Raw genomic sequence first — 17,004 nt, 5'->3', positions numbered from 1 at the left:
TGTCATCCTTCCCACGCTTGTGATATTCTCCTTGCGATTTAAGGTGATGTTGGATAATGGCTGAACGCCATTTTTGCTATTTTTAATATATATAAGTAATATAGTGTTTTAATTAATTTTTAGAGATTAAGATATCGTTAAATTAATTCGTGTAATGTTTAACGGTTTATGAAAAAATATTAAAACAGCTAATAATTAAACGCTACTAAAACAAATAATAACTATCGAAAAGCTAATTTTATTAAGCAGTACGGTGAATTCTGCCAACTGCCATTTTCTGCTTATTGTTCGTCGAGATCAATTGATTGTTTCCTACTTACTCTCTGTAGGGTCAAATGTATAAATTTATTGTCTTTTTTTTTTTATAAAAATTTTATAGCACCCTAAATTTTATGAAGACTTATCATGTATTTAAGTTAAGAATTTTAATAATATTACACACTTTTATATATTATTAATGATTTTTAGAATTTTAAGTTTTTATATATAAAATATTAATTTGATACGTGGTTGGTATAATTTTTGAAATAATCATTTTCACATATTTTAAATATTCAATTCAATTGAAATATTTATATATCAAGTTGAAGTTTTAATAATTGCAATTTCATAAATTGAAGGTTGTATAAAATTTTTTGTGAAAATTACATAGCTAAATCTATGTATTTAGCTCCTTTCTAGCTCACGATTTCTCTAGTCTTATCAAACTAATGTTCACTTGTCCATTGTCAACATTTTCCATCAATTTCATATTGTTAGACCATAATCAGTGTAACTTCATTCAGACATACGATAAATAAGATATGATGACGCAAAATTTAAATTCACAATTTAAACAAGTTTTTAAAAAGTTAGTCTAAATACAAATAGTTACTCAAAAAACTCAAAAAAAAAAAAAAATAATAATAATAAATTAGTGGTTTTAGTTATTTTGGTATTTTAAACCATTATAATTTAGTGAAAATAACAAAATCATAGTTTCGTCCAATTCTACTTTCTAATTTCCTACACATTATTCTATTTTGAAAAAATAATTCACTCTTCTTCTAAAAACATACCAATGATTATAGCCCAAGCTAGACCTTAAAATTAGGGATGGACTAAAAAACATTTCAAAGGTTAAAAGCCAAAGTGAAGAAAAAAAAAAAAAACTTTCACCGTTGTATAAAGCAAATTAAAAAAAAAAAATTCCGGAGGTCACAGGCTTAATTCCCCCGGTCCTTCGTTCCATCACTGCCAATAATAGAACAAACTTAATATTTTCATAAAAAATTTTAGATTCAAATTTAGGTAATTTTCCTCGTTCTAACTAACCCAAAACATAATGCACTAATATGGCCTTAATCTAATAAGGCAACAAACATTTAATGTGCAAACAACAACACAACGCCAATAACATGGTGCAGGACCTTCAACCACCTCTTTTGTTTCCTCCTCTCTTCTTCGTTGATCTTTATTTTCCTCGGTAAACTCAAATCACATGTTGAATGTGATCTGGTATTTGTAGATCATGCTTTTGAAAAAAATTATAGGACAAGGGTTTTTGCAAAAGTAAAAGTAAAATGCAGTTTAAATAACACACAATTTCATAATGTATTACAATAAACTTCTCTCCACTTACCCCATATCCTCGACACCCAAAGAATCAACATCCAGAATTTAATTCTATGTATAATATCTTCAATCGATCAGTTTATCCACAGTCGCACTCTGGAATTGGGTAAGGGGACAATACATGTAAGCAACCTAGATTTGAAGTGTAATGACCCAATCTCTTCTATTTCTGGCAAGCTTCTTAATCGCTCACAAATGTCGCATTTTCAACTTGATTCAAGTTGGAGGATTTGATTTTGTTAAGCAAAGGCGAGAGATTAATAGTATCTTTGGGATCGATTTTGGAGATAATTGGGAGAGGACAAAACTATTTCTCTCTCTTCAAGTCAAAATTTAATTGTTGCTTAACAAACAGTGGACAATTGACGTGACTTAGACAATAAGCTCTCACACTCAAATTTGTGATTTAGTTCGAGTCCTCCTTATTCAATGTAGCCAAGGCATAGTTACTGAAGAATTTTGAAGTTCAGGGTTATCATAAAACCTTGAAAAATTCAGGGACCATTAAGAGAAATAACGATAGTTCATGAGCCAAATTATGCATTATACTTATGGTTTTGATTTTTACTAAGAACCAAATTGGAACTGAACTGAAACCGTATTTGATCTGAGAAAAAAGCTTATAGAAGAAAAATTGCATATCAAAATTAAAAATTGAGTGATTTTATAAATACACACACTAATTAGCCATATGTGTCATTTTATATATTTATTTAAAATTATAATCAATTAATTATATAAATTCATTAGTATTGTAATAGTGTTTTAATTATAGTTTTCTAGTCATAGTTTGTATTCTTATTATTGTGAATTCTATAATTAAAACTATTCTAATTATAATTAAAATTTTAATAGCATTATAATTTATAAACGTTTCTAATTATATGTGTACTTAGTGTTATATCTAATATTATTATAACAAATAGTTTTAGCAATATTATAATTATTGTCTTTCTAATATTTAGTAAGAATAATGTATTATTAATAATAATATATTCCATTCGCCTCATTTTATTTGCATAGTTTGACAAAACACGCATAATGAATAAAAATTATTTTGCCCTTTTTTACTCTTAACTCATTAAGATATTAATAAAAGTCGTTCATTTAATAAACAATGATAAAAGTTATTATGAAAAAAATAATTATTTAAATATATAAATTTAGAGACCTTGCAAACATTTTGAAACATCTAAAAAAAGATTAACAAGTAAACAAAATGATACGGAGGGAGTAATTACTAATAATTGTAATTAATAATTAATCCTTATTAGTAATCAAAGTTACGTAATTTTGGTACTTAAATTTAAGTTAATCAACAATAAAACTAGGTCACCTTATTTAACACATATAGATTTTAATTTATAAAATTTTCATATTTATTATTTAAAACAAAAAATTATTAATACTTATCAATTATTAGTGATGATTTAGTATTTTATTGTAATTTTATACTATTATTATAATTATCAACTATTGTAATTCTAGTTTAATATTAAAGTTCTTTTAATTTAAATAAATATGCTATCAATACGGAGAATAATGCATTAATTTTTAACGGGAGAACTAGAATTGAAACTATAACCAGAATCGATAAATCATAAATAAAGAATTGAAGAATCAAACCAGAATTGAATCGAATTACGATTCGATTCTAGTTTTGATTTCTAAGTCATATGGTTTCGGTATCAAAAGTAAGAAGAACAGAATTATGATTTTGGTTTCAGTTCTTTTCCAGAACCAAATCACAATTGAAACCGCATAGCCTTGCATAGTAGTGTATGTCACCAAACTATGAGCACTATATAGTAATTACATTTAGGAAGAGCGAACGGTTTGCCTCTTAAAATGTGACAGAATTTTATGTAAGGACTAAATAATATTCTGAGTTTTAAAATTAAAGTCCTTACTGACCAAACCTAGAGAATGTGGACTTATCGGTGGCCATACACACAATCAGTCCTTATTTATGTATTCTAAATTACAACATTAACATTAACATCATGTACGAGCTTTTTGAACGGCTGTGATTGAAGAAGAATCACCAGTAACAGAATCATACCTTCTAAACATGTGGGCCACAATCAAACTTGCACTGAGAGTCACATAATCCTTAGCAGCACACTGTTTATTTGACTCACTGGGTGACCCGGTCTGTGGTCCATTTGACCAATACAAGTAATTCAATAACTCCTTACCCGAACCCATGAACCGATCCGGCTTAAAATTCTCTGGGTCATCAAAAATCTTGGAATCTTGCATCGCCAACTTTTGATACCCACACAATAATTCACCCTTTTTAACCTCAAACATCGAGTCATGTGAACTCAGTTTAAAGTCTTTTCTAGCTCTTGCGTACTGGAGAGGAACAGGTGGGTTGAGTCTAAGTGTCTCATAAACTACAGATTGAATGAGCGGCATGTCGTTTACTGAGTCAAACGTTAAACTCGAGCCGCCGTTTTCTCTGGCTTCCTTACGTAGTTTTTCTTGTAAGCCAGTAGTGTCGCTTGCTATTACGTTTATTAGAGTAGGTATGAACACGGAGAAGCCACCATATGCATTGAAACCGAGTACAAAGAGGAGGTTGTGAATCGTTTCTTCTTCCCTCAGTCCAAACTCAGTTTCAGCTCGTCGTATCACTTCTTGACCTATTTGAACAAAAGAAATAGAAGTTGACTACATTATCATATTTTACAATACATAAATTACATATTTTTTTAATTGCATTTATGAAAAAAAGAAATATAAGTCACAGAAGTTCTATTTCTATTTTCAAAATCTCTATATTTTATGGTCATCCATCTATATGATTTTTCTATTAAATTACAAATGTCAATCATATCCTTAATTCAGCTATAAATTTTCTTTTTCAACCATCAAATACAATGAGCCCCCAAATTATAATTTGCTCTCTCTTATTTGTTCCACCATAAATCCAATATAATTCAAAATCGTGAATTTAAATGCATAAATCTAACAGGAAGAATATATAGTTGGAAAGTCATAAATCATCAGGACCATGAAATTAATTTTTAAAAATAAAATTTCTTACTAATATAGGGCTACTTTGACATTCTCATTGCTAATAGTAGATTTCTTAAATGTTAAGAAGAATTATTAATTTCTTATAGCCCGACTAGTAGACTCTTCTAATATTATTTTGGCCTAATAAGGTTGTCTGTTTCAAAGCTACTTGAATTGTAAAATATTTTTAAAAGTTAGACAATTGCACCCCCAATGTAGAGATTTGTTCGCAATTACATCCTATTTCTGTTGGTATGAATAAGAAATTAATTTTCTTCATTTTAATTTTTTTATATTCTCTCCCGAAGTCTTTGTCTTCCCCAACCATCCACTTCTCTACCTCCACCACTCACATTTTTTGTGAATAAGGGCATATTCGATAATATTAATTGTTTTAATATTTGTTAGCAGTTGTAATAGTTATTAGTTGTTCTATTAGCGGTTAGTTGTTAGCTATTAGTTGTTTATATAACAGTTTAAATTAGAAGTATTCAGTAAAATAGTTGTTTAATTTAAAATAATAAAAAACGACATTAACTATTTAATTAACTGAATTAGGAGAAAAAATAATGGATATAATTATCAAAAAATAATTAATTAATTTCTGTGAAACTCTAGATGTTAGAGTGTAACATTTCATAAAAAGATCATTCAATTATTAAAAGCTATATTACCAAACTGTACAATTAATAGAGATAGAATTGACTTTGTCAAAACGCTAAAAGCTAGCTCAAAAACTATTACCTAACATGACCTAAATATTTAGTAATTAAGTATATTTAATGGAATTTTTATCGAAATATAAAACATAAATTATTTTTATCTTATCTTTTCATTCAATTCATTTTTCTAGATTATCATTATTCTATTTTATCTCTTATTTTTTATTAATGGAAAATTATAACGGTAACCCTACATTTTGAGAAAAAAACCCATTTACTCTCGTATTTTTAGTTTGTTACACTATTTTGCCCTTCCTTCCAATATTTACGATTTTAAAATAAAAGTGAAAAGAAAACCTAACGGTGTAAAGAGAGAAATTTTTTTTCACCAAAATATCCTACTCTTCTCCCTCTCTTTCTCTTCTAGCAGTCCTGCAGTTTCAAGAACGCTACAACTCTCAAATATCAAACCTTATGTTAAACTCTTCTCCTTCATGTATATATATGGGTAAAATAAGCTCATATCTGATGGTGGAAGAGGGAAGAAAAGGTCAAGAATCAATTTTTATTAGTGGTTGGTTTCATTGAACTATGGCTGTAATTGGTGCTGCAACAAACAACGACAGCTTATGCTCTTCCTTTCCATTGGAGAAATGGTTTGAAAAAACAGAAAAATTGAGTGAGGGGTTTAGCTTAGCAGGTCAAAGAGCTAGTCTTTTTTTGCCGCCGACAATCAACTGATGTTGGCTGAAAATGAAAGTTGTTGCAGCTATGTAAATACAAAACCCTAACTATAGCTTTTCATAAACGGCTTGATGAAATAGAAATTAGCTCAGGTAATATGATCGAAAGGAAAAAGAAATTATGTAGAACTTATTTAAAGTGTGGATCACCAAAGAAGAATGGAAAGGAGCTGAGGTGATCGGAAATAGAGTTGCAAGTTGTAGCTTTTAATTAGGGTCATTAATATCATTTCACAGTAATTTAACATCTTAAATTGCAAAAGTAGACAGAAGGGGTACAAGAGTATTATGGATTGCAAATACTAGAATATGACAATTTATTTTTAAAAATAAAGGGTATAGTAATTTTTTTTTTAATTTTTAAAAATAAAGTGGTATAGTATTTTTTTTTTTTTTTTTTTTTGCAAAACATAAGGTCATGATTATAATTTTTCCTTTGATTAATTTTTTTTTTCATAATATAAAAGGAAAGAAATTTTTAAGATTTCTGTTTAAAGAAGAAGAGAAACACTTATTGATAAAAAATAATTGTAGACGTGATAACAGAAAAACCATCAAATTTTAAAAACTAACGTATGATTATCCCATGTATTAATTAAGCTAATTTGAATATTTATTTCCGTAATTTACTCAAAAGAAAAAAGTGAGTCAGTGAAGATACCTTCTTTTTTGATGAATTCTGTTAACTTCTTGTAATCTCCACTAACAAGGAAAAAAGGGTAGGTAAAAGAGTGGAGAAAGATTTCGGTTAGAGGCTGGAAGGCAGTGATGGGGACGGTGGGGAGGAGTTGGACGACCAGCCACCGATCCAGCATGGCATAGCCGGACTTCTCAATTTCCGGCGATTTTGCTGGGTCCGCCCCGGCAAGGGATTTGCTTAGGAACTTGAAAATGCATTGCTGAAGAGGGAATAGGTAACTTGCTTTGCCTTTTTCTGATATTTCCTTGTCCACGGTATCCCAAAGCGTATCAAGGTTGGTTAGAAGCTCGGTTAGCCATACCTTAGAGCTTCGTTTCAAGACGTCCATGGCAAAGCGTTTTACCTGTAAAAATGCATTGCAAACTTGTAATTCAAATTTTAATATATACTTTCAGATGATTGTTGATTAAGTGCGTCATTGACATGAATAATAAGTTTCATACAATTTTTATATTTATTTAGATAAATATTTATTTGAATTAAAATTGAATAGTTTTTTTGAGTGAGAAGGGAGATTCCATAGTTATCTATTATCGTACCATATGTATATTTACTATTAGGCTATGACTTTACGTGCAATTAGAATACAGTTTTTTATTTTATGAAAGTGTTAGAATTGAGTATTTAAATCGGTGGTTTAACATAACAATTATAAAAACTACGATTTAATGATTTTAATGCACTAAATGGCGGTCTTATTGCGTTAACTTGTCATGCTGCGCCGCAGCAATGAGAGAACCAACTATTTTAATATATAAAAATTAATTATATATTTTGATTCAGTTGATTTTTCTTTTTCATAAAAAAATAAATCAAATTAAAATAATTAAAATTAATAAAATATAAAGATCTATCTAAACCAAATTAGGAGGAAAAAAAATACAGAAAGCATCATTTTGAATTTGAGCCCAATTCGGCATAGCTTTTTTTTCTTTTTCTTTTTTTTTTTTTTTTTTTCAGTTTCAGATTCAGACTCTTTACTTTAGATTTGGGACCTAAATATATAAACATATGGACTTGCTGGGAGTGAGGTGTCTATGGGTTGATTCAGTTTTGAACCGAATTGAATCAATCTAAAAACTGAAATACGAAGAAGCTAGATAACTGAATCAATTCAATTTGGTTACTCGTCTTAATTCAACTATTTTGGATGGAAAAAATTTTGGTTCAACCATACCTAAAGGTGAACAAATGATAGGTTCGATTTAAACCGAGCCGAATCAAGAACAAAAAAATTGAAACTGAAGTTTCTGGACAACAGTTTGAACTAAATCGACTCGAATCGAACTAATAGGTTAGGTCAGTTTTTGCCATGTCAATTCGATTTTAAGTCAAACCAACAAATTTCTATGAAACCAACTCGAATCAGATATTGAATTTGATTAATCTGACTAAATCAATAAACCAAACCTCCCTTAAGTAGCTAACCGGATCGAAATGGTCACTTCAGTTTTCGGTTCAATCGGATCAGTGGTTTTGTACACCCCTAATCATATCTACCAAAAACTAAAACTTACGGCCAATAGATGTAGTTTCATTGATCTTCTTACTAGGAATGGAAGGTTTTGAATTTGATTTCTCCTGACCATAAGAGATTTCTTTAATTTGATAAGAATTTCACCAATTTGATAAACTAATGGAAGAGCTATCCTACGTTGTGTAGCCTATCATGCGATTTCAGCCTAATAGGCCTCAAACGAATAAAAAAAATTGAATCGTACAAAACTTAAATCAAATCAGTCATATCCATTTAATTTTTCGGTTAGTTTCAGCTAATACTCACCTCTTGCTACAAGAGTATATAGAAATGACAAATCAACCCGACTTGATGGGTATGCACTTGACTCAAACCCTGTCAATTCCAAATGTTATGATTTTGACTGGATTTGGCTAAAACCCTAAAGTTTTATTTTGGGTGTGAGTAGGATATAGGTATTGCTATTAAAATCCAAACGTGATCCGAACTTTTGGGAAGAGTAAAACCCAAACCCGAAATTCAAACATCAATATGTTTGAGAATTTATTATTTTTTAAATTATAGTATAAAATTTTTAATAAATTAAGGTACTTGCAATAAAATATTATTAAGGAAAAAAATAAATTTATCCTAAATTATAGTCAAATTAACTCATGAGAACTTCTATTTTCAAAAACTAGTACAAAACCAATGATTGTTGACTAAAAAAAAAAAATTATGATTCTGTTAACACGTTGCCCTATCTTTCAAAATAGTTTCTTTTAATTGTCAGCTGACTGACAAATTGATTTCTAAGTTATAAATAAATCAACTATAAGATCCTTAACTTGCGACTTTCACTAACATTTTGATCATCTCCTTATGATTTCCATTAACACTTTGGTCTTTCTATTTTCGAAGGAATGACCAAAGTGTTAATAGAATCATAATTTAAAAATCTCATAATTAGTTTTTGAAAATAGAGGTTTTTATACGTTAATTTGATTATAACTTAGGGACCAATTTATTTTTTTCCCATATTTATATAAATAACAACTTGATTTTTATTTTAATGTGGTGCTATGCAAACAACTTCATCGTAGTTTCATATATTTAAATTGGTGAAATTTTTAAATTTTTAAAATTTAAAATTCAATTTCTAGTATTTGATTTAATTTTTTTGAATAAACAGAAGAGTATTAAGCCATTAGACAGCAACCCAGGCCACAAACCCCTACCACATTAGCATCCAAAATCTGTCTTGCTTGAGGAGGAATAGCTAGTATTTGATTTAAATTTGAATTTCATATAATAAGTAAAAATAATGATGATGATAATAGTGATTTAGAGTATTCAGGTAATAATATTTTTATGTTTATTGATGTTATATGAGTTCCTTTTTTTTATACTTGGGAGGTCCAATGGACTGGAGTAATATTATGAACTATAAAATAAAGATAACCCTTTTTTTTTTAAATAACATTTACCAGCTTAGTGATAATTTCTATAATAGAAAAGACTTAAATTCGAGACATCTCACTCTCCACATGTTTTATAAAAACATCAAAAGAGACCAGGAGCGGAGCTAAAATAAAAAATTAGGAAGTAAAATCACATAGAATCTAGTTAGCTGAAGATTGTACAAAAATTAAGGGTGCAAAGTGGTTGAGAGGATGCCAAAATGACTAGATGGTTTGGAGTTTGAGACATATTAATGTAAAAATCAAAAGTTTTTTTTTTTTTTTTTTTGTAGAAGAGGGGGCAACTGCACCCCCTCCCAATACATGTATTTCCACCCATAGAAGAGACCATTAATTATTCTATATGAGTCTTTTAATTATTTTATTAATTGATGTTTGTTGTAATTGCAGTGAGAGAGTCTACTGTTGTATTATCTTGAATGAAACATTATAATAAAAAGAGCATTAATTTATCATTGTTTGAATATCTAATTATGTATTAATTTATTTTTATATTTTTTATGTATTATACAAATCATTTGGATGAATATTTTTATTTTTTTATTTTATTTTTAATTTAATATAATTTAATTTTTAAACAATGTGGGTATGTGAGTAAATAGATATCCGGAAATAATGGATATCTATAATATCTGCAGATAATAGCAACTAAACTAAATCGGCCGGTCTGACATGTTTAACCTGTGGTTGGATCTGATTGGTCTGACATGTTTAACCTGTGGTTGGATCTGAATTAAATACTTAAAATCGACGATTTCTATTTCTATTATCGTGGTATTTGTATGCACGTCTTCCTATACATATTTCTATGTACATTCAATCAAATCAGTAAATTGCTATTAATAAAATTTGGATAATTTGATAAGTTTGATTGAAGATAAAATTAAATTAAAAAGAAAAATTAAAAGGAAAAAAATAAAAAAGAATAACGCATGTATAATATGCTCTCAGTTCATGCTCATTAGTAATGTCAATTAATTCAGAAATCTCACGTCACATTTTCCAGTGTGCTACCCATATTTATTATTTATTCATTATATTTTATGCTTATTATTATAGTATATTTCTTAAGCTATCATGGAGTCAAATTTAAATAATTGTATTAGAATCCTTGTTGCATGGAGTTGCAGGTTTAAATTTTAATAATTAAATACATAATCTCGTGCTTATATATTTATTGAAAAAAATTTATTAATGACATTTCATATTATGTCTTAAAAAATTATTTGGTATTTATAGACCTTTTATAAAATTTATTTAATATTTATAAATTCTATATTTTTACTTATAAAAACATATATAAAAATATGGTTCAACCATTTTGAATCTTTTGATTCAATAATTCCTGCCTCCATGGGTTAGTTCTCAAAATATTGGATAATAGGTGTACATGATCCTATTGAATTTGGAGATGGATGTAACACTTCCCACCCAATAAAGTATTGGGTGGGATAGAACATTGAGGATGTGACAGGGTTTCAGGAAAGACATGACACGACGTGCAAACTCATGGAAGTGGATCTTTTGGAGATATCAAAGATTCCATTCGTTAAAAATGCTCACGTCTACTAGATAGGACAGAGCCAAAAAATTTAGTCAGGATTGACAAATTTATTCTCAAATTTAATACAATAAATTTTATTTGTCTACCTTTTAATTTAGAAATTACAAATTTTAAATTGGTTTGATATTTTGAACGCTAAAAAAATGTTATTCAATTTTCAAATATATTGATCAACAATTTTTCTTAAATTTTATTTCCCAACCTTATATAGTAAAATTCATACTTATAATTTTTTATTATTGAATAATCTATGTAATGACTAATTGAAAGATAATCATTCATAAAATAAAAGAAAAAAATTTAAATTGATATGTTTAATATGTAAATTAAAAAGAAAGAGACCAATTAATTAAAAAAATGATAGAGAGATTAGTGAAGGTTAAGTTGACAAGAGAAAAATTATGAAAAAAAGAATATGAATATGGTCTGATCTTTGTTGGAAAACAAAAACATAAAGACGTATTTAGCTAAATATGAATACGTAAAAGAAACATTTAATTAGGGTTTATATATTTTAAAATATTAAAATTTTAATATGATTATTTTTTGAAATTATAAAATTTTAATTTTAAACACTATGTAAAATAAAAATTTATGTTATTGAATTGTGAGTTGATTTAATAATTTGAGACCGCGTCGCTCTCATTGACGGAGTGAGGGGGAGCCGTCGGTGGCCCTCAACCCGCTAACCAAAATTTTTTTTAAGGATTTTATAAAATTTAAAATTTTCTTATTTTACTTTTTAAAATAGTAAATTTTTTAATCTTTTCCACCTTAACACTTGAAATATTTTTAAATCCATAATTTTAATTTCTGACACCGTTACTTGTTAGATTTTAGAGAGGAAACGACACTCATAAGTCATTATGGTATCATTTAATCCTAGAAGTGAAGAAAGGAAGATGACAAAAACAAGATAACAAAAACAAATAACACAATCAACTTTTATTTGAGGGTGGGCACATGTCTACACTCGGCTAGTGTACCTCTTTGCTTCTCGCAGTTGGACTTTCATGGCTGCGTTCACATTAATTTTTAAATAATTTTTATCGTGTTAAACATTATTTGAAAAATTATTTTTATAAATTATAATAGTATTTTATATAAAATTAATTTACGTAACAATTAATTTTTAGCGTTTTATAAAAAAATATTTAAAAAAAACTAACAATTAATGGTTTTTAAAACAGCTAGGCACCGTCAAAACAGCAAATTATCGTTCAAAACTTTTGATTTGACATCACTTTCTGTTCCATAGTTTCCTTTCGGTTTTCAACTATAGTTATAGCTAAGGAAATCCAGGTACCCATCCCTCTACTTTTTTTTTTGTCCCTACGAAGGGTGAAGAAAAGACTCTCTTAGCTTTTATCATTAATTATGTTTTTTTCGTTTAAAGAGTCTGCTCTTAGTATCTGAATTAATATTTTCTAATATATAAAATTCAACCAGCATGTTAATTATTTTATTAGGATATGTTACTTATGATGCTGGTTGAGTTTCATATATTCATTTGTCTTTATATATTTAATATTTTATTTATATATAATATCAAATATGTCTTTATATATAAATAATTAACATGTCTTTCTATATATTTACACCCTTACAGGTAAACTCAACCAGCATGTTATTTACTTTCATATATAAGCATGCTGGTTGAGTGTCAAATATATAAAGGCGTATCATTTAATTAAAAAGTTATATATATGATAATGAAATTTACTAATCACAAACTTGGAATTTTAAAAATTATTAATAATAATCACTTTGTTTTAATTTCACCTGACTGTTCTATCTTTCCATTAAGACTTTCTGTTAAATAATCTTAAATATCAATTTTATCCTTAATACATTTAACTTTTTTATTTATTATTATTATTTTTTTGGTTGCCACTTGAGAGAGAAATCCTTCCCTCTTAAACCTAATTATCTTCCCCTCAAAATAAATAAATAAATAAACTACACTTTTGTCCTTTCCTCCACGAAAGGTCAAGAACGGACTTGCTTTACAGTCTGCCACTGGAAACCGGCCAACAGTAATTTTTGGATTGAAGGTAGAGGCCAAAAATGGTTGAGTTCATATAATAATAATTAACTACACCCTTATATGTCTTTATATATTTGATATATTTTATAGGATATGATGATCTAACTACACTAAAACAAGATGAAATATTCAAAATTGAATATTATATTCGTATTTTTTATAATTTTATGCTTAACGCGAATTTTAAATTTTAAATTATTTGAAAGATTACTTATTCAAATAAATTTTTTAAATGTTTTCATAAAATGATATTTAAATATCTGGTCCACATCCTTGACTTTTGGGACGGATATGGATTCATTCATGTTGATTCTCTTTTAGTTTTCAGTGCTTTAAAGTCTAAATCATTAGATTTATTTTATTTGGTATTGTTATCTGGGATTGTAAGTCCATTTTGGACACTAAGCAAAATTTTTAAGATCATTTGATTCCGTTGACAGATGAATATGAACGCTTATATTCTTATTAGAGAATCTTATCATTTTGCTTGTACATAGATTTAAAACAGTATCCCTGATTGTCTTCGGGATTTTTTTCTTGACTGAATGAATATTTTTTACTCTTTAAAAAAAAAAAACTAATACTAGTATGTAAATTATACAAATGATCGAAAGTGAATTGTAGTGACATGAGTTTGAGATTGCAACCACACTAACTTATTTTTTTGAGAAATTTAACTATTTCTCAAATATTATGTTTTTAAAGACGTGATGAAACAATATTCCTCGAGATATATATATATATATACTAAAAAATATTTCTCTTATTTTGGTTTCAATATTAAATTAATTAATCCTACCAAAAAAATATTAATATACAAATACTATCAAAATATTTCATATTTTTAAAATATTTATTATTATATATGAATAAGAAATTTATAAAATGTTAAATTGTGATGTTCACCTGGTGGTAGATCAAATAAGTATGTATTTCAGATTTTTTTTTTTTTTTTTACATATAATTTCGTCAAAAGTTAGAAATTGTGTTCCCTTCAACAAAAAAAAAAAAAAAAAAAAGTTATTTTACTTTTGTAACAGCAGTAGTTTTTTCTTTAATTAATATTTTTTCACTAATTAATTTTTTTCTTTGTAAAATCGGAAATAAAATATTTCTTGATAAGAAAAACAACCTTAAATTATTTCAATTTCACTGCTACACTAAGACGTCTCATTTCAATAGAATTATATATATATAAAATAAAAAAAAAATCATGGATTTGAAAAATAATGCAAACGGGAAAGCTTTAAATAAGAATAAGAGATCAACAGAGAATGTATAGTTTGATCCATACCTTGCCGTGCTCTGGCTCGGAGGGGTCAAGATAAACGGAGGTTCTAATATTACCGGTGAACTTAAGACTCGGCATGAAATCGCCGACCAGCACATTTTTCTTCTCCACAACCTCCATATCAAAAAGATGAGAAAAAGACTTGCAATCGAGAACCGCCACAACGTTCGGATTCACATCGGTGAAGAAAGGAAATGTTGGCGGCACATTTGTACGGAAAACCGTCGACTTGTACTTTTCAATCCGTTTTTTGAAGAAAGTTTCCGGTCCCTGAAACCAGGAGTAGTCTAGCCGGTCTGAGATTGGTCCGAGCAATGGCCAACCGTAGGAGCCAGGAATTTTACGGAGAGGGAGCGAAGGAGACGGCGAAGATTGAGTGGAGATTGTTTGTGGCGGTGAAAAGGAAGAGGAGGAGGAGGGGAAGGAGGGGGACGTTCCTGGAGGGACGTTCATCATTTTGGTCATAACGGTGGCCATGGTGACTGTGGTAGAGTAACTGGATCTTTATGAATATATATGTGATTTTTGTTTAAAAAAAAAAGAATTTGTAAGTGTTTTATGAGTGCAATAATGCAATAATAAAGATGGGTAGCACGAAGTTGGATTGGAGTGATAATATTTTAATAAATAAAAAAAAGTGTGGTATGGACCACATAAAATCGGGAAGAGACACTCATATGGAACAAAACAAGTTCCAAATCATTTCATTTCTTAACACTTGTGTATAAGAGAATGGTGAAAGTTTATTTAATAGATAACTTTGTACTTAGTTTTGCAATTAACTTTTCATTTTCTAATTACAGGTTTGCGACTTCTTTTTTGTTTACTGTTATTTTTCTTAAGTTCTTGAATTTCTCTCTTTAATTAATTCATTTCATTTTCATATAAAATTTTTACTTGGCTATTAATTAATTTATTAATAATTATTTAGCAAATTTCATTAAATCTTTCTAATAACTCATGTCAATATCAATCTCATTCGAATTAATTAGTTGCTTGATTAATTCTTTTTTTAAAGATATTTAACACAATTATGAAAAATAAGCTTCTAATTATTTATTATATTTTTATTCAATGTAGGAATGTTATTTGATTAGTAAAAAGTAAATATAAATGTATAAGATTAATTCGTCTGCTTAATTCTTTTTTTTTTTAAGAATTTTTATTCAATTATAAAACAAGCTTGATAAATTATATTAAGAAAGATATTTTTTATAAAATTGATAATAATATGGTATGAAGACAAGTAGAGAATAACTATAATTTTATTTTATTTTATAATTTTTATTAATATAAATTATATTATATTTCATATTAATTAGCTAATTTATTAGAATTTGCTTCTGCACCGTAAGTCATTTTAATTCTTATGGAAAAATATCAAAAGTTTCCGCCTTTGATTGTAAATTTTGGCTTTATCCCTAAAGGTAAAGACAAAGATCCGGTATTTCAGATATCATTTTCATCTATTCATATTTAGTTAACCTTTAAATAAATTGTGTGTTCTAATTTTAACTATAATTTTAATAAGTGTCCGGAATTCTCACATTATAATTATATTAAAGAATCAAAGGTTAAATTGATCTCAAATATTAAATATAATATTTTAATCATTTTAAATAGACATAATGATATATTTAGTTTTTAAATTTTGTATATTTTTCTATTTCGGTGTAATAAAATTATGACACGACTGTTAAATTTTTTAAATTTGCAATTGAGTTTTAAAGGCTGATTCGCTCGACCTGATTTTTGACAGTGATGAAGTGGGGTCCAAAATTGCATCGCTGGCAACCGATATGGACTAAAATGCTACCACATCAGTGGGACACGAAGTCCACATAGATATGCTGAAAATCCCAATTTTGCCCTTCAATAAATGTTGCAGATGAATCAATACAATCCTAATTCATCTCCTTCCTCTCGCTCGCGCCCTAAATCTCGTCTTTCTACCTACCTTCCACTAACACTTCAACTGCCTCTCTACTACTAGATTATTTAATAATCTATATGTGGATCATATAATTAAATGGATAGTTCGAATTAAGATGGTCTAAGATAATGGTTATTGAGCCTAATGGGTAAGGACCAATTAGGATTTTAATACTGTTCCTCTGCCTTATAAGACATTAAGGAAATCAACAGCGTAGGTTAAGAGAGGGTGATGGCTACCTCAAACACATACAGTGATAGGTTGTTTGAGAGAGTGTGAAAGAAAACTCTATGAAAAGAAACTCCCGTAGCTGTTGATAATTCTCTGACCATTAAGACAAAACTTACGGACAAAAGGCCAGAGCAAAGAAATATAGATCTGCTATTACGGTAAGAACCGAATTGCCGCAACGAGGTAATCCATAACATAGATCTGCTGTTGTGGATCAAGGTACACTTCCGATTATTGTATATTCCTGTCAAACAAATT

General features: G+C 28.2%; 1 protein-coding gene across 1 annotated transcript; it reads right to left on the bottom strand.

Moving 5' to 3' along the window:
• Positions 1-3,449: 3,449 nt before the first annotated feature.
• HPL1 (hydroperoxide lyase 1) lies at positions 3,450-15,160 on the bottom strand. Its single transcript, XM_012225220.4, has 3 exons — positions 14,586-15,160; positions 6,705-7,086; positions 3,450-4,262 (listed from the first exon to the last, which is right to left on the bottom strand). The coding sequence occupies exons 1-3, from the start codon at positions 15,057-15,059 to the stop codon at positions 3,616-3,618; spliced, it is 1,503 nt and encodes a 500-aa protein (XP_012080610.1). The 5' UTR covers positions 15,060-15,160; the 3' UTR covers positions 3,450-3,615.
• Between the last annotated feature and the right edge of the window lie 1,844 nt (positions 15,161-17,004).

This window comes from Jatropha curcas, chromosome 3 (assembly GCF_041381405.1).
Source record: "Jatropha curcas cultivar XTBG-Jc1 chromosome 3, XTBG_Jcur_1.0, whole genome shotgun sequence".
NCBI lineage: Eukaryota > Viridiplantae > Streptophyta > Magnoliopsida > Malpighiales > Euphorbiaceae > Jatropha > Jatropha curcas.
The sequence above is the reverse complement of the archived record's forward strand: the minus strand, read 5'-3'. Positions and strand labels throughout refer to the sequence as shown.